This window comes from Carassius auratus, chromosome 17 (genome assembly GCF_003368295.1).
Source record: "Carassius auratus strain Wakin chromosome 17, ASM336829v1, whole genome shotgun sequence".
NCBI lineage: Eukaryota > Metazoa > Chordata > Actinopteri > Cypriniformes > Cyprinidae > Carassius > Carassius auratus.
Window position 1 is genome coordinate 9,374,292 of NC_039259.1, and position 21,426 is coordinate 9,395,717.

Consider the following 21,426-nt stretch of genomic DNA (forward strand, 5'->3'; position numbering starts at 1 on the left):
CTTTAAAATCTTATATTATAACAAAATCTAATACTTTAAATTAATATTTCACAATACTGTTTTTACTGCATTTTTCATCATATTCTTCTGACTACCAGGAATTTAGTGTTTTGTCATGTCATTGCTTAAAACACACACAAAAAAAATGAAATTATTATTATTTTTTTTATTTTATTATATTTAATTGATATGATATGCCATCTCTGTTATGGGACTTTAAAAAGTCCTGTTTTAAAAAAAATATAAAAGTCATGAATAGACATGGAAAGGAAAAAACAGTGGGATATGTAAATCAATAAAAATAAATTGAAATATCAAACTTTATATAAAGATGATTTTCTATGTTATGGAATATCATAACATACAATATATATATATATATATATATATATGTGTGTGTGTGTGTGTGTGTGTGTGTGTGTGTGTGTGTGTGTGTGTGTGTGTAACATTTGTCTTTATGCAAAATGTGTGTAAAATGGCCATAACTTAGTTATTCCATTATATAAAATGACATAGAATGAAGAAATTAGGAAGATTTTCATAATAATGTCTAATATTTAAAAGGAATATTGATATATTATTTTTTCTCCCAAAATGCGTAATAAACATGCTTTAAGTCCTGGTGTCCTCTATGAGTTATGGTTAATTAGTTGTGGAACATTATTTTATGTAGGTCTATTTAACCCAGCGAATACTTGATTGGCAGTCTGATGACTCAGTCTTTGTTTGACACATCCATTATGTCTTCTGGCCTTTATATAGTTCATCTGTTCCCCTGTGTGTTGATGTGGCTGTTTAAACCATTTAAACACATTATTTAATTAATCTCAGGGTTTAAACAGGTCCATTAGCTGATTCCCCTGACAGTTATTTTTCAGTCTAAGAAATCCAGCCTCAGGTGTGCATTAGAGCGTGCATTAGAGAAAAACCTGCACCTGTGTTTGCAAGTCTCCTGATGACGAAGGAGCATTACAACTCATTTTAGAAGGACTGTATAAAAGAGACCAAGAACAACACACTTCATCTTGAGCAAAGACAGCAGGTAAGATATTTTTTACTCTCAAAATGTCATATTATTTCAAGCATATCTAGACAGATTGTGATAAATGTACCAGTTTAGACTTTTCATTCAAGACTTTACAATATTATCATCCAGTTTAGAAAACATTCAAGCGACTTGAAATCTATATTTGTATCATGAATCTATATTTGAAATCTTAACTTGCCATAATTATTACAACAAGCTTTGTTATATTCAGTCCAATGATTTTATCCACTGCTTTAACCTCTTAAAAGTAAAATAAACTTGAATTCCTTTTCATGAACATTTACATTGTTTATGGCTGTATGGTTTCTGTTGCATAAATTGTTGAAAGATAGGGATGAATGTAATCACTTTCTACTTTGACTGTTTGTACTAGACAGGTAACAAATTAATATGTGCGACATTAATAATTTTGTTTTGACGGATTTATAGAACTAAATAATTGAACATTGCATTTTTCCAATTTTAAGAATATGAACTGGTGGGTGATAATATAACTAAATAACTAAACCACCCACCAACAGATCCTATAAATTAACATTTATATTAAAGTATGTTGCCTATTAAATGTCTTTGTTTTAGTTTTAGCATGGAGTGGAACGGAAGGTTGCTGGTCCAGCTGTTAATGCTAGTGTGTGTGTTGGAGGTTAGTCTTTGCCAGCACTGGTCATACGGTTGGCTTCCTGGTGGAAAGAGAAGTGTTGGTGAAGTGGAGGCAACATTTAAGGTGATCTTATCCTCTTGCTCTCATTCCTCTCTTATGTTTTTAAGTGTTCGTCCATCCATTGCATGCCCACTTTGGCGCTTTTTAACCGGGGAGTTTTGTAAAATTGGGTGACATAAAAAAAAAAATAAAAAAAAGGGAAAATATTCAAAGTACTGAGATTTGTGAGTACTAACGTCGAGTAAAAAATTGTCTCCATCAGATGATGGATGCTGGTGATGCAGTACTGTCCATTCCTGCAGACTCTCCAATGGAGCAGCTTTTACCGATACACATAGTAAGAGCAGAGACTGTTTCTCTTTCTAATACTGGAAAACATCCGCAGCTTGGTTTCCTAGTTTGAAACGGATCACTGATGTCCTTCTATTATAATTACAGGTGAATGAAGTGGATGCTGATGGTTTGCCTCTGAAAGAACAAAGATTTCCCAAAAGACGAGGAAGAGTGTAAAAGCATAAAAGATGAAGATGAATCCTCGGAGCCAATGAGAATAAATGAGAAAAGTTTTATTCCATGTGAACAGCGTGTTTTTATTGAGTACTGGAATGTCCTCCTCATATGATTTTAATGAATATACTGCATTGGAGGCACATACTGTAAATACCTAGTATGCATACTTTGTTCAAAATAAATATTAAATGTGCTCAGAGATGAAGCAAAAGTTATCAAGAAAACAAATGTCTTTTTTCACAGAAAACAGACAAAACATACACGTTTCCTTACACATGGTGGCGCTGTTGTATCTGGATATGGCTACACAGTGACTTCACGAAAAAGTAGCGACTCAATTTTTATAGTTTATTCAATTTTGAAAATTAGGCTGTACATTTTTAATATTCAGTATTCAATAATAAATATATCCTAATCATTTATTTATGTAAGCTTATCACATTTGTTTGCTTAAACTGTTTTGGAGCATGGTAGCTGGTTTGAACTGGCTTAAGATGGTCCTAAGCATCTATATCCCCCATGAGCAGCTTAAACCAGCTCATAATCAACAGCCAATGCTTCAAAACATACCTATCCAACATGCTTAGGGGGTCAGTAAACTGAATACATGTAAGGTTCAATAAAAGTGTGTCAATAATACACATTACTAGGACTGAAAATGTACCTTCTCCAAAAGGTCTTCTATATTGGGATTTTAATTGAGACAGCTTTACACCTCTGATAATGATGACTTTGCTTAGTAGCTCCACATAGATCACAAACTGAAGGGAATTCAGAGAGCTGCGATAATATCTGTGAAATGCGAGTGTCAAAGGTGAATCTGTGAGGTGTGATCTTGGGTGGTGTGACACATTAATCATATTTAAGTGATTAGACGTTATCACCTCTGAACATTAATTGCAGCATCTGCATGAGATGTTCACCTGTGACAGATACAAACTGAAAATCTTTTTGGAAAGACTGAAAATCAGGTCTCAAAGGTGAGGGTTAGTGTTTAGCAAAACCTGTTTGGAATATCAGAACAATTTCTTTAAGTAACCATAACCCATGATTTGTTCTGACACATTACATGCTTTGAAGATTATAACAGCAGCATGGGGCTAATGCAGCACAGGGATAATATTGTAAATCACCTTCATTCCGTCAATCAAAAGAGAATCTTTACTTTTAAATCATAGTTTATTATCATTATAAACCCTTAAAAGCTACAGTTCGATCACGTCTTACTCTGACAAATGATTTACAGTAGATTAATTACACGGATACTCCCCCTGGATCACGTCCCTTGTTCAACTGTGTAATAACCTAAATGTTCAATTTTATACATGGATTTGTTAGTATATGTTGTCTTATCCTCGGCGGATTAGCCTTCCACCTCTGCTGACATCTCAAAAGAACATCACCCAGCATCGCTTCCTGTGAAGTTTCTACAAGTTTCAAGCAGTTTGTTCTGAATGCTATTACACCAAAGGAAAGTTTCTGCAGCAAACCGTAGGCTACAATAGAAGCACCAAAGACAGAGACAAAGACATTTTCAGTTTTTATCATTTAAACTTTATCAGACTTGATCCTTGAAACACCTGACCTACTAATAATCCTATTACATTTTTAAAAACATTATAGAGATCAATATAGCGTGCAATATGTGCTTAGCCATTCAACCTCTACCATAGATATTGTATGAAATAATAATATTAACACTATAAAATGTGCTTCACATTTGTACTATTATAGAAGATATTTGAAACCGTGGATTGCTATATTTTTTGAGTAATATGAAATGTTTGTATTCCTCATTCGTAATTGCTTTGGATATGGTTATACACTAAACCATGCAATATAATAACAATAAATAAATAATAAATAACTCTGGTTTTAAAGCATCTGAGTGAATTAAACAAATGAGATTTTTAAAGGCAAAAAACAAAAATGAAGTAATTCACTCTCAAAGATATTTTTCAATAACTATAAACCAACATGTTACATTTGGTAAATTTAAAATATTATTTAATAGAAACCAGCCATTTTGTCTTATCATCTACTGAAAGGAAAAATTTAATTCTTTAGTCTAACCTTTTTGTGTAAAGTGTCACAAGAAATGGATACAAACCTGTACAGTTATGACAGCAGCTCCCACACTCCATTAAATGATTTGAGATTGAAGGGAGGGTTTGCGTTCACTGAGCATGATCCCAGTGTTTTATTCTGTCAGCCACAAATTGCTCTTTTGTAAGGTGGCATGAAGCCGTATGTGAAGGCTTAGTGAGAGATCAGCACAGCCTGAGGCAGTGGAAGCAGCGCATGTCACATGTGATCAAACACAATATAAGGCAGTATCACACCGCTGACTGTGGAGATCTCCCCAGGGACGCCCCTCCTTCATCCTCCCATTAAAAGAGATCATGACTGTCTGTCTGACATCAAGAGGAACTAGATATTGCAAGTGGAAGGGTTTGTATGGCAACTAAATAGTGATTCTCAGACCATTTAATCAGAATTGTTTTATATTTGTGCTCAAGAGTATAACTAAATTTTCATCATGTTAAACACATTATGGAGTAATGGGTAATTTTAATGATCTTTTACTTGTACTTCAATGTAACATAATCCTTCATAAATCATTATGATATAATGATTTGGTGCTCAGATATTATCTGTTATCTGGAAACCATGATCATTTTTTTTTTCAATGGTGAGCATAACAGACTTGCTTCAAAAATATTTACAAATTGTAATTATTCTGTTGACTACCGATCTACCATTAATAAATATTTGATTTGCTTTACAGAGCTGTTTATTATCTTAAAACATTCCTTAATTCTAAATGAGATATGGGATACAAAATAATTTGCTGCAAAAAATATCATATAAAAAAAAAAAGAAGTTTACAATTTAAAAAATTACAATTTCTTTCATAATCCTTTGGATTGAACAGCATAAATACCAAAATTATTTTTTAAATCACATTTAAAAAAATGTAACACTGACAACAAGAACAACTAATCAAACTACCTGTTCTCAAAAACAAAATTCCAATATATTCCTTTAACTATAGAGGTTATATGGATAACAACAAAGGGAATGTTTACTAAAGTGGTATATAATTTGTCAAAACAATCAGAAATCAAAAACGTAATTATCAGAATATTTGTGATCAAACTGAGAAGCAGCATGAAGTGGTTTTGGGGTCCATCAGATGGATTTATCACTCTTTGATGCATCAAGCTCCAATGCTTTTTCTCACAAGTGAGCATCCAAACTTTAATATCATCTCCCTTTCCTCCCATATATGAACCACTGTCCCCTGAACTACGCAGCACCCGGTGGCGCAGCACTATCAGGGGAACCTAAGAGAACAACAGACAAAAGGCTGCATGAAAGGATAAAAAAATACCTAAAGATAAATCAATTTGTCATGATCGTTGCAACAAACTCACTGAGTTATTTTTCATGGCTGAACCCGCTGCTAGCACAGCTTTTGGATTGCTGATCATTTCAGCAAGCTGCTTGTAGGAGACTGTTTTAAAAATGTCCCACTTCCTTAAACAGTGTCCACGGCACTTGTGCTTTAAAAGAGTCTGAAAAAAAAATAAAGGAGGAAAACAGTGGCAGTTAAAATCCTTGTTTTTACTTGAAAATAACAACAGATACAATGGAGTGGTGTGCGTATGTGTCTAACCACTCTGCATTAGGGGATAGCGATGATGGACCGGGGTTTAATGAAGTAGCACTGAAGCCAGTCAACACAGAGCTGCAACTCAGGACTCATTTCTGACTGGCCAAAAGGGCGTATAGAAAAATTTGTTGAAAATGCACTGTATAAGCAGATTCATTTGTTATTTATTTGTGAATGGGTGCCGTCAGCATGAGAGTTCAAACAGCTGATAAAAACATCATAATAAATCCACACGACTCCATGAATAAATGTTTTGTGAAGCATGTGATGTTTTGAGCGCTTCAAAACAGTGAATCATTTTGCAAAACAAATGGTTCAGTTGATTCTGAATTCAAATAGCTTCGTTTCCCTCACTACTAGTTGCTGTACATGGTGCCGTGATTTTGCCAAATAAGACATGTTCCTGGATCATCAAATTTTGTTGATCCTGAATCAACATTACTTACCAATAGGCTAAACCCAATCCCTACCCCTAAACCTTACCCTACCCATAATCTCTAAAATCAGAGGGAAATGATAGTTGAATCCCAAGGGTGACATTTCCTGTAAACTTATCCCTCAATTCTGACTGGTTGGATGTTGGACGAGGATGATGATCCAGGAACTTGTTGCATTTGTTGAAATCATGTTCCCAAAAGGTGACAGTTGTTTCTCCATGTGCAACATGTTCCTGATCCTGGAACAACATTCAAATTAACCAATCAAAATTGATGGACAGTTTTTCAGGAAATATCTGTTTCAGGCTTAAGATCAAGATTAGGTGCTTCTACACACTTGTTAATCAGCTATCATTTCACAATGATTTTAAAAAAAAATATATGGGTAGAGTTAGGTCTATGTTTTGGACAATAATGTTGATCCAGGATCAACAAAAAATGTTGATCCAGGAACATGTCTTACTTTGCAAAATTACAGCGACCGTGTGGTATGACTGGCTAATATCTGACAGTTTGTGTCATGTTTGCAAGAGTTACCTTTAATCTTTTTCTGTTCCCAGTATAATATGATATAATATGATATAAATGTTATGAACTCCCTTCTCACAGCCGCTCAGCAGGATTTCTCCTACTGGCGAGCTGAGAGTCACAAGAACCGCTGTCAGTCATCACAAACTGCACACAGCAACAAGTCTGCTGTCAAAACGCTGCATTACTTACTGAAGTCACGTGAGACAAAAACACAACCAGCGGTCACACGTCAAAGGTGACCCGCACACTCAAAATATCAACAGTTACTTTTTCACGCAGAAGTAAAAATCGACGACAGATGACATTCTTTTTTTTTATTACACTTGTGAGCGTATTAGCAAACAGAAAAAATAACATAGATACAATAACATATTAACAATGAGCAATGGATGCCATAGACTTTTTTTAATGTCCTCGGAGCATGTTCTAAATTTCACTGATTTAGGTTGAGCAAATCTTGATAACAGAAAAAGTATAATATACTAATTTCATACATTAATTATTTTTATTAATAAAGATAATGGTTCCTAATTTTGCACTCCATTTCAGTAATACAAATGTGAATAAATGACAAATTGCACATTGATGCTGTTGTGAAGGGGTTTTAACATCTACAACAGGATTTTCAGTGTTCATGTGAATGTTCAGCCTCCTCTCACACTCACAGGGAGGACTCACTCATGCGCTCAGATTTATAAGAGACAAACTCCATGTCCAGCATGTCCAGGCTGATGCCTCCTCCTTATAGTAAAACTTGATTGTTTAAAAGAGCTAATCTGAGAATTCAGTGAAGTATCTTCTAGAACACAAACAGAGCTGCCTCCCTTGCCATAAGAGCAATTCTCAACCTATATGAGAATTTAATGAGACATGAAGAATAGACTTCTAGAGACATACTCCTTGTGAAACCTGGGCTGAAATAAATCCTTGTTAGAAAATAACCACTGTCATTGTCACCAGTTAGACTAGTACCAATCCATGTCCAATGTATTGACCATTTTTCATTTTCCTTAAATAATAGTGAGTTTTAGTAGGCAAATGTTCATGGAAAAGATTACTTTAACTTTAGTATAATGCTACTAAAGACTGAAATAATTGTTGCGGAAGGTTCAGCTTTTCCATCACAGGAATAAATTACATTTTAAAACACATTAAAATAGAAAACAGCTATTAGTAATAATATTTCAGAATATTTTATCAAATAAATGAAACCTTGTTGAGCATACGAGAAAATCTTACCGACCCCAATCTTTTGAATGATAATGTAAATGTAAACATTTCAAGTGCTCTGAGGGATTAAGCAGCCAATGAGAACTCAGCAAGATGACACACAAAGTTAACGTACATAGGTAATATTTATATTTAATGGCTTGGGCACAGACAACAAATACACTAATAATAGAGAGGTGAATATTGTAGACATATATATATATATATATATATATATATATATATATATATATATATATATATATATATATATATATACAAAAGTTGCTTTATCCCCAACCATGTTTTTGTATTGCCTGCAATGAGAGAACCTGCAAAATGCAAAACAGACGTTGTCCCTCCTTGACTAAAACGATTACAACTTCTAAAAGAGTTTTTCATTTGTTCATGTGAAAGTGTGTCTGGTGTCACTAGTCCAAGCAAGGCTGTAAAAAAACAAACAGAATAGACATAAGTCTGTCAAATTTGCACACTCAGTATATTATGTACTGTCACAATTTAAGGTATCATAGAGTAGAGAAAAAGAGCAGGTGGAAAGGAGCTTGTGTGTAAATACATGCATGTCATGTGCCCTTACCGTGCAGACAGGGACACCTGAAGCTTGTGCTGTTGAGGACTGCAGCTTCAGAACTGGAGCAAATGCACTTTTTTGCTTCACTACAGACATGCATAAAAAAAAGAGATAAAGAAAGTTTAAATGAACCACAAATATCTATCTATCTATCTATCTATCTATCTATAGTATAATTGTCCATAGTATAATTAAAAAAATTGTATTTAGTGTAAGTATAATTGGGTTCATTATAAATGATAATTAAATTCTGGGTTGTGCAGAAACTCATAACACACAATTCATAATACAAATGCAACCAATTTTGAATGTTGACCTTTTGGAATTTTTATTTTATTTTTTTATTATCCATGCATGACGATTACAGACAGAGAAAAAGCTGTGTTCTTACCGATGTAGTGTTGTGTATCCGAAGTAGGACTGTCTAAGAATGGCTGTGTGGCCACAGAGAAGTTTGCCACAGAAGGGCGTGTGTGTGTTTGCGTGTGCCCAGCCATGGACGGAGGTGTGTTTGAGTGTGTGTGTCTTGGCACGTTGCAGTGAGAGTGTGAATGTGTGTGTGTATTCATGCATGTATTAGTATTGCTGAATTCAGACTGCTGGGATGTGCTGCCTGCAATGAAGCCACTGTTTGAACTCCGACTGAAACCCACTGAAAGAGATGCTGAGAGACATTAATTTATTAACACGCTGTTGTGGAGCACATGTCCCATTCTCAAATGCATTTATACAACATACCTCGTTCTACATCCGGTGAAATGTCTGTGTTCAAGGGTAACTGCGCATCAAAGGAGTTTACACCCATCATTCCATGTGAATTTGTGTTGGATGGGTTTCGTGGGATGGCGTGGAGTGCTATATCAGACGCACGCTTCAGAATCATCTCCTGTTGCCAGGCACATATAAATGCACAGAAATTACATCTCTTCCCACTTTTGATTTCAGCAGCAAACAGTAATGCATATCGAGATAGCAAGCCTGAGTAAATCAGGTTTTGTTGACCTGGTTGTTGTGAGGCATTCCATGAAACATCTCTAAGAGATCAGCTGCTCTCTTCAGTAAGACTTCCTGTCAATCAAAATATTATTTTTTTATTTCGAAGAGAAAAAAATATCATTTGCACAGTTACATTTATTAGTCATGCTATTTAATGACTTAAAATTTAATAAAACATGTAAAACAGAACCTAGAACAATTCAAATGGACAACACAGAATTTAAGAAGATATCAAATCAGCATTTCTGGCTCACTTTTGGTATTCTTTCCATATCGCCTGGATGATGAGGAATCACCTTCTGCAGCCGCTGGAACCCGTAGTCAATGGTTGGCTCATTTAAAGCTTAAAAGCGAAACACTTTTCAAAGTTAAACTGTAAACTATCACCCAGCAACAACAAATGAGATTGTCTGATCTTCCAAAAAAGGCATTATTCAATGGGGAAAAAAAACCAAAATCCTATATCTGCTTTTCAGATATTTAAAAACATGGAAACTTCTATTGTATAACCATGGTAAATTGCAATATTTTTCCAAACTTTAGCATTCTTACCAGTGTAAATAAAGCGTCCTGGAGGTCCCCTGCAGAACAGCTTGGACTTGTAGGACAGTGTAACTTCTACAACACCAGGGATGTGACGAGGTGGAGTCTGCACACGAATCGCATGTGGTGTAATCACCTACAACAAAAAAGAAAAAAGTCACCATCTCAGGAAGTAGAAATCCAGGTTAACTTCACCATCACCTGCAGATCTCTCTCTGTGGAGAGAGTACATCATGCACATTACTATTTGAAGGCATATATAGGCAACAATGTATTTCACACCTTCCAAAATTAGCAAAGCTCTGTGGGAAATCTGTGGTGAAGGATGTCCAAAAGGAGGATGTCCAAAAAAAAAACCCCAAATGGAACAAAAATGGATTTATAGTCATTTTTTGTTTGGCAACAGAGATTGAGATTGTTACACACCTCACTCCAGACCATAACTGTTCCGAAAACCACCTGTAGACCATCAAAGAACTGATCTCCAATAATGATCACTGAGGCTCCACCTGATGTCCAACCTTCACTCGGACTGATGGCCTTGATGCAGGGGATCTCAGCTAAATTAACACACAAATATCAGCTCAATACACGGAGTAAGCGTATTGCACTTCAGAGACAGGTCTACGTAAACTACAGCAAATGTATGCTAAAAGAAATCACAAGCAAACAAATATTGTATACTCTTCTCTGACTGTATATTTACCTACACATTATCATCTGAACAAACCGTCCCTGACCACACTGATTTGAATTGCAGAGTTAGTTTGATTTCTGAATTGAATCATTAGTAATCATAGTATTATTAGAAGCACGTTTGTAAGTACTGTACCTTCAATCAGCTCAAATCTTCTTGGTCTTCTGCCATGCTTTGAATTGTTATGGACAAATATATTATCTGAAATGGCTAGAATGTGGGCCTTAACAGATGCTGTAGTAGAGACCAGCACCTGCAAAGGACAGGATATTTTTACTAGTAGTCTAGTACAGGAAATGTTCGGCACAAAAGGACATGTTGATGTGGCACAAGGATTATTAAATACAAGACATAAATTAAATGCATTAAAGTAACAGTGTTGGCTATATTAATAATTTCTACTAATGTACTTCTAAAGTGTAATTCAGTACTGTAAGGTACAGCCTTTTCATTAAATATTTCATGTTGATTAAATAGATCCATTACAACTGAATCAGCCATATGAATATACAGGATGAAGTTGTGTGTGTACCTGGAAACGACGCGTGTCTCGTGGGTTCCCTGCATTTTTTAGGCAATTTTGATTACATTTGAGAAAAAACTTCAGGAAGAACCTATGCAATAAAAAGAAAACATGCAAACATGTATTTGTGGATCAGGGAATACAGAAAACGAGTCACTGAGAGAATGATGCAAGAAGATGAAAATATTAGAAATTGAGAATTGGAGAGATGAAAGAGTACAATCTGTCTGTCTGCTTTTATCCTCAAAGCTGACGAATCCCAATTCCTTTAAGTAATATCTTTATAAGAAATAACAATAAACTTTTTCTTGCCTTTATTTGTACTTACACATATTATATTACATACATACACTTCTTTATTCATTAATAACTTTACAGAATGCAGCTGATTCACCTACCGGTCAATAATGATGGGATCTGATGGTGTTTCGTTCTTGTTTCCACAACTTTTCTTATCACAACATCGGCTGAAAATTCACATATATAGATTAACACAATTATCACTGCATCAGCTGTGAAAAATGACATTAGTTAAGTGTGTTTGACACAAGTTACCTGCACATTATCTCATGAGTGAGAAGAACGCGACACATTTCAGGGTTTTTATCCTGACCTTCAAACACAATTGCCTGAAAGAGTCATGGTAATAAAGGCAAACGACAGGTTAATGTTATGCAAAAGGAAATATATAAATGTATCATATCAGTATTTACGTGTATTTCAGTGAAAAAAAAAAATCTGTAGACAACACACCCTACATATAACATTTGTAAATTATATGTCAATCATATATCGTTCGTATTATCACTTCATAGTTATTGTTTTTATTTAAGCATTTAGTCTTCACTGAAGTGATCTTTTAGGGCTAACACAAAACATATTCTTGCAAATAATATTAAAGTGCATAAACTATTTTACCTGTTTGGTCACAGAGTCTATCAAACGGATGTAAAGATCTTGCTGTGTTCTGACACCTGAAAGACAGAAAAATTAATAACAAAGCATCAATACAGAACATCATACAAAGGACAGCTGTAATTTTAAATAAAGTATATTTCTTGAAGTAGAAAGTTCTAAAGCAGTCCACACTTTACACAGTACTCACCATTGTTGTACAGTAACTGGAGTTTGTAATGGATTCCATTGTTTGTTTTTTCACTTACTGGCTCCTAAATCAAAGGAATGAATAAACAATTATGTTTTGCTTGGCATGGCTTCATCATTTTTAATTTCCAAATTCATTTTTTCATATATTCCACATATTTCCTCACCTTCTCCTTTTCAACAAAGCCCACAAACGCAGTGTGCTCTATCTCCACAGACTGACCCTGACTATCATATAAAGCCAACACAAAGTGAAAGAAGTTTGACTTGCGCAGGTTGGCAGGCGGCTGTTTCTCAAAGTGCGCCCGGGCAAGAACAACACCTCTTCTGGAAACAGAGAATTTAATTATTTACAGTTTAAAATAAGATATTTTGCTAATTATTATGATATGTAATATATACAGAATGCATAATATTTAATGCAGAATACCTTATATATATTAGCACACTATATAATAAGTAATATAGTAACTATATATAATAGTCAACATTTGAAGTGGATCAAAAAAGTTAATCAAAGTTGTCCTAAGACAAGAACACATTTTGGTTTTAGATTTTAGAACATATATATATATATATATATATATATATATATATAATACATCTTTAACTACTATGTACTAACACTGAAAATAATTGATTGCATTTATTGTGAAGCCAACCTTTTACATTGTGCTTATATTTAAAAAATACCTGCATGTAATGATATTAGTAATGTCCATCTATAATTGCAGTTTTTACTACTTAACACAACCTTAAACTTAACCATATTACAAAATCATACAAAAACCATACTACCTAATTGATAACTTTATCCCTCCTCGATAGCAATAAATAAGCATAAAAAGCATCAAGTCCTTCCATAAGGATTCATAAATCAAACGCTTTAGCCTTGCTTTCATCTTACAGACCAATACACATTAGAAATGGGCAGGATATGATGAGATGCATCTGTTTACCTCTGAGTCTCTGTGTGGAGCCAGGGATGAGCTGACCCCAGAGCAGCCCTGACCTCCTGCTTCATGACTCCCGCGCTGCCTCTCAGTCCACAGGGATGCGAGAGAACCGCTGACAACAAAGTTCCTTCTCTCCCAGGACTGCAGTCTAACAAACCGCATGAGAATATGAGTTAGGTGTAATAATGTGTTGTATGGGCGTGGCTGTGACGCACAGAACAGTCAGAGTCAACTTTGAAAGACGAAAATCCCGCGCAGCATCCCTACCAAGATGACATGGGATGACTTTAAGTCCTTTCTTACTTCATTAAGCACCTGCTGGCTGCTGCTGATGGCCATGGATGATTTTACATATATTATTATTTGTAATGCCTTACTGAATATTTTAAAACAACCCTTTGGCATAATGCATCAACCGTTTTTTTTGTTGTTGTTGTTGTTAAATAGTTCTACTAAATATCTAATAGCTTATAACATTTTCAAAATAGTCAAGTCATCGTTTCGTTTTGAAACACTTTCGAACATCACAGGGGTAGGCCTGGTCGTTTTTATTGCTGAACAGGTCATACTTTTTCTATGTGCTAAAGAAGAGCACAAACGCCTGCAGGTTTCTTATAAATGTTCACACATTAAAAAGGCATTAATGAAACCTTCTGCTCTTCAAAATTTCAAACATCATGTCCTCAGTTTCACTTAGCCTAAGCGATTTCTCTTTTTTTCTCCTTCCCAAACTCAATAACGTATAACCTACAGCAGTTATACATCCATTTCCTGATAATGTGCGCAAGGATTAAACGAAATAAATATACACGTAAAAAGCCACAACAGAAAAATAAATTATTCACACAAAAAAAAAGTTGCTGTAGCTACATCTAAAGGTTAATTTCTAAGTCCGTGCTGTCACAAATTCAGTCTGTACATGTAAGTTTATTATTAATATATGTTTTAACCGTGTTCGTTCATGATTAAGCAGACTTTCTTCTTTAGGCACGTTTAGTTGTGTTTTTGAGTCAGAACTGCTGTGCGGTTTATGTTGGACTGTTATCCATTGTGTGGCGTGGTTTATTCTTCGTGAAGAAATAAAATACTGGCAGCCTATGATGAAATTGAAGCTGCCATTGATCATATTGCCAGAAAATGTCTATAACTCCAGTGCTGTTAGTTTAGTACGTTTTAAATTAAGTTATAAGAAGTGTCAACTCCAACCAAAAAACAACAAGAAACACCCCCTAACAACATAAACAAGCAGAAAGTCCCACACCGCCACCTGCTGTACCATAAAGGCCAATACACAATTTGAGACTGGAGAGATCGGTGTCAATAAACATGGTTAATGTTCTGTTAAAAAAAATCTTCCTGTAACTAAAAAACGTTTGCTTATTATTATTATTGATGAGTAACACATACAATCTCACTAAATACTGATGAATAAGAAGTGTCTTTTTTTTTTCCTTCGGGGGATGGATGCAAAAATGTTAAAGTATTTATTTTTTCTTCTTTCTAGCAAAAATGAATTTCAAAATCTTTTTTTTTTTTTTGGCAACAGGGTTTATTAGTTTTCCATAGCAAGTCACATTAGAATAAATGACAGAATATGTATTTCTATGCCTCTGAAATTTCTGTCAAACATTAATTTGTATTTTTTAAGAGTAATGATTCGAAATGTTATTAAAAAGCAGGTCAGCTGAAGAACTATAATGAGACCTGGTCAGTAAAATAATCTTCATGCAAAAGTATAATGTAACAAACATTTTAGTTCAAAGCATATTTCCAGGTTAATCTAATCTGATAACCATACAAAACTGGATTAATATTTTTAATTCTGTGCCAAATTCCCCACAGGAGAACCAAAGAAAAAATAATGCAGAGAGTTTCCATCTCTCAACATATTTTCACAGTGTCCTCTTACACAGTCCTGCATTCCTTCTGGAGGAAAACTGAAGGGTTCCAGGCTGACACTGACACACGCACACAGCACAACACACACACACACACACTCATGTGCTATGACTCAGATAACAGAGCACTGAGTGGAAAGGCGTCGTCCAATACAGATCCTACAGAGAGAAAGATTCAAATAGTCAAACTGTGAACAAAAGAGTGCCAAACAAAGTCAGACTTTATAAGTTAAAAAGTTTCTCACCCCAACCCAAGCATAAGGATGTGTGTCAAAACTAGAGAGGGTAGCAGTAACTTCAGCAAGTTTGTGTTAATATGCTTGTCATTTTTGTCTGTGTTTTTGCAGCATATTCTGTTCCGTTTTGGCCGTTTAATCATAAATGCTGCTGGTGGTACATTCTCTGGTCGGCTGGACCAGTCACAAATCCTTGCGACTGCCTCAGCTTCCTGTTTGCTTTCTGCTACAACTTCCCCCTGGAATAGAAAGCAAAGCAAATCCTCAAAATAACATCTGATCTTTTATTAATCAAAGAAGGTGTAGACACATTTGTTGAGATTTAGAGTAATTTAGCATTGCATAACTTGCACAGCTATGAATTGTCTTGAATGGGTGCCATCAGAATGACAGTCCAAACAGCTGATAAAAACCTCACAATTATCCACATGAATCCAATCCATCAATTATCAGTCTAAAGTGAAATGATGTGTGTTTGTAAGAAGGAAAGCAATTATTAAGGAACTTTAAGGCATTCTATTTCTTCTGTCTAAAATACGAGTCCATAATAAAATTTCCTCCAGTGAAAAGGCCATCTTCTGTTGTCATCAAAATCCACAGATATATTTGTTTTAGACTATTTTCACTTGTAAACAGTGCTTGAATTGTGCATGTTTCTCCTGATCAGACAAGTCAATGTTTCACTGGAGAAAGCAATATTGTGGATACAGGACTTGCAGTATAGTAGGAAGCAATGTTTCTTACAAACAAGCAGCTTTTTGCTTCACAAGACGCTCAGTGATGGACTGGAGTTGTGTGGATTACTGAGAAGTTTTTATTTGCTATTTGAGATACTGTAATTCTGATGGCACCATTTAAAGAGCAAGTGGAGAAATGCCTTTTTTTATGTGTTCTAATAAAGAAACAAATTCAAACACATCTTGTATGGGCTGATGGCGAGTACATTTTCATTTAAACCCATTATTACTGCCTATGAACATAGTGGAAGGGTGTTTATATTTTAATAAATGCAAACCTGTGCAAGAAAAACTTTATTCTTTGTTTTTTTTTTTTTACCTCTGCAATGGCATATGAGTTGAAGGGTGCTGAACTGATGAGTGGAGGTGTCTGGACATGTCTAGGACTAGCATGAAAAAAAAAAAATCACAACAACCAATGCGATTAGAATGATCATACACTCTCTTGTAAAAGTCTTGCAAGTACACGTGAAGCGGTTTATACACACCTGCTACAGTGAGAACTTGTCCGTGAACTACTGCTTGATTCTCGTTGTGCTTCCAGAAGCATTTTTTCCAGGTCTGTGATATCAGACAGGGCTGGTGTGCCCTCACTATGTTCACTGCATGAATCAAAGTGGAGCTCTACCCATGAGTCTGGTGGAGAAAGGTACATCACATAAAAATAATGATAATAAAAAAATTATCATCGAATGCAGTTTTCTCTTTTAGAAGCGGTGAATGTTTGATTAGGTCAGAACAAGTGTTTTTAGCAAACTGCTGAATTGGCATATTTGAACACGCAGTTCTGCTTTAGAAAGATTTATAAAAAGAAAACAGGGTCTACAAGGTGTGAATAATTTAGTTACTATTAATTCGGTTATTGTTTTCGTTGGTTATCGATGTAGATACGTTATTTAATCGAACGATATAGATTTTGGTAACTTACCATGCAGACTTTCTTCCTGAGTTATAAGTTTTTGCGCTGACATCGCTGTTCCTTGGAATTTCGAATACGTTTTAAAATGAAGTGTGTTATAAATTTTGTTTGTTTGTGAACAAAAGACATAAAACACTAAAGGTTGCTCGACCTGAAAACATACGGGACAGTATCGCGCTCCTGGAAAACACTGACGAAATTCTTTGTTTACAGACAGACACCGAGCTCTTATTGGTCAGTCCGTGGACCAATCATCTCAACCTACGTAGGTCTGAACTCGGGGGCAAACAAAAGGCACTAGAGAGTGTTGTTTTGGAAATACAATAAAATATTGTGATGTTTTTTGTACTATCTCCTACGGAGCCCCGCACATGATTGGCAAGAAAAAATTGTATGCTGAATCGAGTGAACGCAATAGCAAATGATCAAGGGAACGCAATAGTAATTGTGTGGACGCTTTAGTACATTGAGGGAACGAATTAGTCAATCGTGCGCACAATTTATTTATTTTTCCTTGCATGTCATGTACGGGGCTCCTTAATCTCCATCTCAAGTAAACTTAAATAAATAAAGTATCACTCGTAATAACTGACTTGAATGCCCTGGTCTGACAAATTCACATTCAGATAATTAGATTTTATTTTATATTAGATTTTATTTTCCTTTCCTCTCTGCACGGCAGCAGCAACAACGCGACAACTTTAATTACGCGAGACTGTGACGTCACATCCGGCGAAAGGTCGAAACGACGATAGTGAGAGAGGATACAAACGTAAAAGGAACGGTATTCTTTTTATGAAGATACAGTCTTTCATGGGATATTCAGACTCATTAATTGATCTGGTTTTCATATAAATATTATACTAGCAATATCGAAAGGTAAGACGCATGTTAAAGGATGATCCGGTTTATCTTGTGTTTATAAATAGAAAGATGTCTTCTGTCGAGCGCGAGGCCTTGTGCTCCATTTATACATTTGTCTAGATCTTGCGTTTAACTTGAATCGAATAAAAAAAAGATTTGTGAGACTCCCTGCTAATGCTGCATTAAATTAAGGAAACATGTAAAATGAAAATGAGCAAATAAATAAATAAATACACATGGTGGTTTAAGTGTGAAATGTTTGTGTGTGTTTTTTCTACGTATATTTCACAAGTACACATCCCAACACATTGTAACGTTAATATTGTAAAAACTTAACATTTCTTTAAATGTAAAATATTATTTCAAAAACTTAATATACGAAATTTTAAGTTTAAACGAAAATATTTGGGAATCCTGATATAGAGAACTGTAGGTTATTACGAATGTTGTGCTTGTGCAATGTTAATTATATGTGTTTATATATATATATATATATATATATATATAAGAAAGGGAAAGGGTGGGTATTTTGAGGCCTGTTTTTAATTGTTAGTTTTTTCAAATTTATTATTATTTTTTCTTCAGATGTCTGAAGAGTTGGCAAAGCAGTTGAGCAATTATAAAGCTCAGCTCCAGCAGGTGGAAGCGGCGCTCTCTACAGATCCAGATAATGAAGATCTGCTTAAACTGCAGAAGGACCTCCAGGTTTGGGCCACAGTTATCCACTGCTTTTGTGAGGCATTACTACAGTAGAGAACAGTTGTGAAGTTTTTATGCATTTTTACACACTTACTGTTATAATATTTTTGTTCTTTTGTATGTGTTTGCACTGTTGAAACTTTCAGTGCTCTGCCATGTCTTTCAGGGTCCAGTTTTTGTCACTTAGGTTGGTGACTGATAGCTTCTGACAAGATGAAAAGTACCTTTCTATGTAAGTATGTTCAACAAATCATTGCTGTTATGTGTCACTATAGGAGGTGATTGAGTTGACAAAAGACCTGTTGACATCACAGCCGGTGGAGGGTGCAACCAGCACCAAAAGCTCAGAGGCAGTCGCTCCCACTCGCAGCTGGAGGGTCGGAGACCATTGCTTGGCCACCTGGAACCAGGACGGACAGTGAGTATCACACGCAAACACACAGTGCTGGGAGGTATATTGATATTATTAATTGAGTGTTGATTGGGATTGTGGTTGGGTGCATTTGGAGGAGGGATTTGTGTGTGTATCCGTACTCACCTGCTTACAGTGCTGTGTGATTGGCAGGGTATATGAAGCAGAAATTGAAGAGATTGACACTGAGAACGGCACGGCAGCTGTCACCTTCGCTGGCTATGGTAATGCAGAGGTGATACCGCTTCATGTGCTCAAACCAGTGGAAGAAGGCAGGAGCAGAGAAGAGGAGGGGGGAAAGCCAAAATCCAAGTAAGTGGATGCTAAAATGACTTTTAGATCGGTTTTAATATGAAATCTGAACAGTTCCATACATCTTTATAATGTATTGTATGATTTAAACTGTAAATAAGCACAGCTGCTGGAATAGAGATGTAAGTAAAGAAATGCTTTTATTATTCAATGTTTTTTATTTATATATATTTTATTTATTTGATTGTTATTGTAAGACAAATGATCTCCAAAACTGTACTGCTTTTTAAGTGTATTAACTATAACTATTAAAAAATATAACAATATAAAGTATTTAGAAACTAATATTTCAGTATGTAGTGTTGTTTCTATCTTTGTTGTTTTAAAGAAAAAATGTGTGTGTGTTGTTGACTTGGCTCACACTGTGTACAAGAACTTTTCAAAGCATTAATTAGCAATTTTTTTTATATATATAATTAATTTTTATTATAGATTTTTCTCTTCCCCCCCACCTTTTAACACGTTGTGTTCCTGGTCAAAAATTATCTGCTTACCAACGTCTTTATGTTATTACAAAATATTGTATTCAATGTTTTTTATTAACTTGTTTTCTTTCAATAGCACAGGTTTTGTATTTCGTTTTGAAGCTGTTTTTTATTTAATCCTTATTAATCCTTAAAGTATATAAAATATATATTTCCCCCTTTCAACTAAATTGCATAATCAGTTCCAAAAGCAATACAAAACCTGGGCTAATTGAAAGAAATCAAGTTGACAAAGTTTGAATCCAATATTTGCTGGTAACATAGCATAATGAGAGATTTACTAACCATTTATAAAAGGCCAGTGCTATAGACACTAATGCACTTTCTAGTGTTTGTGTTTGCTTATGTCTGAAAAATTCAGTTTAATGTTTTCCCATTGTGTGTTTTCTCTTAGGAAAGAGATGCTGGCAGAGCAGAGGGAATATAAGAAGAAAAAGGCCCAGAAAAAGGTGCAGCGCATGAAGGAGCTGGAGCAGGAGAGAGAAGATCAGAAATCCAAATGGCAGCAGTTTAACAATAAAGCCTATTCCAAGAATAAAAAAGGACAGGTGTGTATGAGAGAAACAGAAAAGATGACTAATCTTGCTATGGTTCTTGTTTTTAACCCTGCCATCATGTTCGTGTTGTATGATCATCTTCTCTAGGTGAAGAGGAGTATATTTGCATCTCCGGAGAGTGTGAACGGAAAAGTTGGCGTTGGCACGTGTGGTATCGCAGATAAACCCATGACTCAGTACAATGACACTTCAAAATATAACGTCAGGCACCTTATGCCCCAGTGATCTCCATTGTGTTCTGCCTGTTCCCATCCGTAATCACCAAACATAAAAATGAATCAAACTGAAACCCACTTAGAAATCGTAAACACATCTGATTGGACATGCAATAAATATAGAAACACATTCCCCTCCATGTTTTGTTTCTAGTAATAGTGGGTGTTTGTTCTGTGGATGTTGGAGCTGTTCTGTACTGAACGAGTCTCTGGATGTTGTAACTAATAAAACATCAGTCCTCAGTGAAGCACAGCTCCTGGTTAGTTTTACAGGTTTTTTCCTCAAGCTCTCAGGACCAAGTCTCTGCAGGAGCTGCTGAGGATGGGAACTCTGCTCTATAGTTTTTATAATGTGTTGAACAAACATGAATGGAACGCACTGGCTTACCTCATACATAGTGGAGCTATGGAATACTGGTTTCATTGAACATATTAAGCAGTTTTTGGTTTTGCTCTGTGTCTAATAATTCTGCTGCAGTCCATTTGTTGTTACATTTGCTTTTCAGTTTTGTATATTTACATATTTGAGATAAATAAATGTTGATTTGTCGACATTTCTATAACAATTTGTGATTTTTGCTTTTTTAAATTCAAATTGTTTCCAGCTGA

At 35.2% G+C, this 21,426-nt stretch overlaps 4 protein-coding genes across 6 annotated transcripts; 2 read left to right on the top strand and 2 right to left on the bottom strand.

Annotated features, from left to right (window-relative positions):
- Window positions 1–478: 478 nt before the first annotated feature.
- Window positions 479–2,437, top strand: gnrh3 (gonadotropin-releasing hormone 3). Its single transcript, XM_026286807.1, has 4 exons — window positions 479–1,042; window positions 1,628–1,772; window positions 1,972–2,046; window positions 2,148–2,437. The coding sequence occupies exons 2-4, from the start codon at window positions 1,635–1,637 to the stop codon at window positions 2,217–2,219; spliced, it is 285 nt and encodes a 94-aa protein (XP_026142592.1). The 5' UTR covers window positions 479–1,042; window positions 1,628–1,634; the 3' UTR covers window positions 2,220–2,437.
- Window positions 2,438–8,362: 5,925 nt separating this feature from the next.
- Window positions 8,363–14,860, bottom strand: mgmt (O-6-methylguanine-DNA methyltransferase). 2 transcript variants are annotated; one of them, XM_026285650.1, is made up of 16 exons: window positions 13,487–14,860; window positions 12,695–12,851; window positions 12,529–12,592; window positions 12,342–12,397; window positions 11,979–12,052; window positions 11,822–11,890; window positions 11,433–11,514; window positions 11,036–11,153; window positions 10,630–10,763; window positions 10,213–10,339; window positions 9,915–10,003; window positions 9,667–9,732; window positions 9,403–9,550; window positions 9,056–9,328; window positions 8,671–8,750; window positions 8,363–8,518 (listed from the first exon to the last, which is right to left on the bottom strand). In XM_026285650.1, the coding sequence occupies exons 1-16, from the start codon at window positions 13,549–13,551 to the stop codon at window positions 8,504–8,506; spliced, it is 1,617 nt and encodes a 538-aa protein (XP_026141435.1). In that variant the 5' UTR covers window positions 13,552–14,860; the 3' UTR covers window positions 8,363–8,503. The 2 variants fall into 2 exon arrangements, with proteins under 2 accessions (XP_026141435.1, XP_026141434.1); XM_026285649.1 differs by having other exon boundaries at window positions 12,695–12,854.
- A 147-nt stretch (window positions 14,861–15,007) lies between these two features.
- On the bottom strand, window positions 15,008–17,482 carry bnip4 (BCL2 interacting protein 4). Its single transcript, XM_026285653.1, has 5 exons — window positions 17,283–17,482; window positions 16,843–16,990; window positions 16,674–16,740; window positions 15,627–15,856; window positions 15,008–15,540 (listed from the first exon to the last, which is right to left on the bottom strand). Exons 1-5 carry the CDS (start codon window positions 17,323–17,325, stop codon window positions 15,495–15,497), a joined length of 534 nt encoding a protein of 177 aa, XP_026141438.1. The 5' UTR covers window positions 17,326–17,482; the 3' UTR covers window positions 15,008–15,494.
- Window positions 17,483–17,928: 446 nt separating this feature from the next.
- smndc1 (survival motor neuron domain containing 1) lies at window positions 17,929–21,371 on the top strand. 2 transcript variants are annotated; one of them, XM_026285652.1, is made up of 6 exons: window positions 17,929–18,052; window positions 18,723–18,842; window positions 19,112–19,254; window positions 19,402–19,560; window positions 20,440–20,593; window positions 20,690–21,371. In XM_026285652.1, exons 2-6 carry the CDS (start codon window positions 18,723–18,725, stop codon window positions 20,825–20,827), a joined length of 714 nt encoding a protein of 237 aa, XP_026141437.1. In that variant the 5' UTR covers window positions 17,929–18,052; the 3' UTR covers window positions 20,828–21,371. The 2 variants fall into 2 exon arrangements, with proteins under 2 accessions (XP_026141437.1, XP_026141436.1); XM_026285651.1 differs by having other exon boundaries at window positions 17,989–18,152.
- The last annotated feature ends 55 nt before the right edge of the window (window positions 21,372–21,426 follow it).

Coding starts and splice junctions, on each gene's coding strand:
- gnrh3 (XM_026286807.1), top strand. CDS start 1,635: ATGGAGTGGAACGGAAGGTTGCTGGTCCAGCTGTTAATGCTAGTGTGT. Junction 1,773..1,971: donor AAGTGGAGGCAACATTTAAG/GTGATCTTATCC, acceptor TGTCTCCATCAG/ATGATGGATGCTGGTGATGC. Junction 2,047..2,147: donor AGCTTTTACCGATACACATA/GTAAGAGCAGAG, acceptor TTATAATTACAG/GTGAATGAAGTGGATGCTGA.
- mgmt (XM_026285649.1), bottom strand. CDS start 13,551: ATGAAGCAGGAGGTCAGGGCTGCTCTGGGGTCAGCTCATCCCTGGCTC. Junction 12,855..13,486: donor CTCCACACAGAGACTCAGAG/GTAAACAGATGC, acceptor CTCTGTTTCCAG/AAGAGGTGTTGTTCTTGCCC. Junction 8,751..9,055: donor GGATACACAACACTACATCG/GTAAGAACACAG, acceptor GCATGTCTGTAG/TGAAGCAAAAAAGTGCATTT.
- bnip4 (XM_026285653.1), bottom strand. CDS start 17,325: ATGTCAGCGCAAAAACTTATAACTCAGGAAGAAAGTCTGCATG. Junction 16,991..17,282: donor TCAGGAAGAAAGTCTGCATG/GTAAGTTACCAA, acceptor TTTCTCCACCAG/ACTCATGGGTAGAGCTCCAC. Junction 16,741..16,842: donor ACAAGTTCTCACTGTAGCAG/GTGTGTATAAAC, acceptor TTTTCATGCTAG/TCCTAGACATGTCCAGACAC.
- smndc1 (XM_026285652.1), top strand. CDS start 18,723: ATGTCTGAAGAGTTGGCAAAGCAGTTGAGCAATTATAAAGCTCAGCTC. Junction 19,255..19,401: donor ACCTGGAACCAGGACGGACA/GTGAGTATCACA, acceptor TGTGATTGGCAG/GGTATATGAAGCAGAAATTG. Junction 20,594..20,689: donor CCAAGAATAAAAAAGGACAG/GTGTGTATGAGA, acceptor CATCTTCTCTAG/GTGAAGAGGAGTATATTTGC.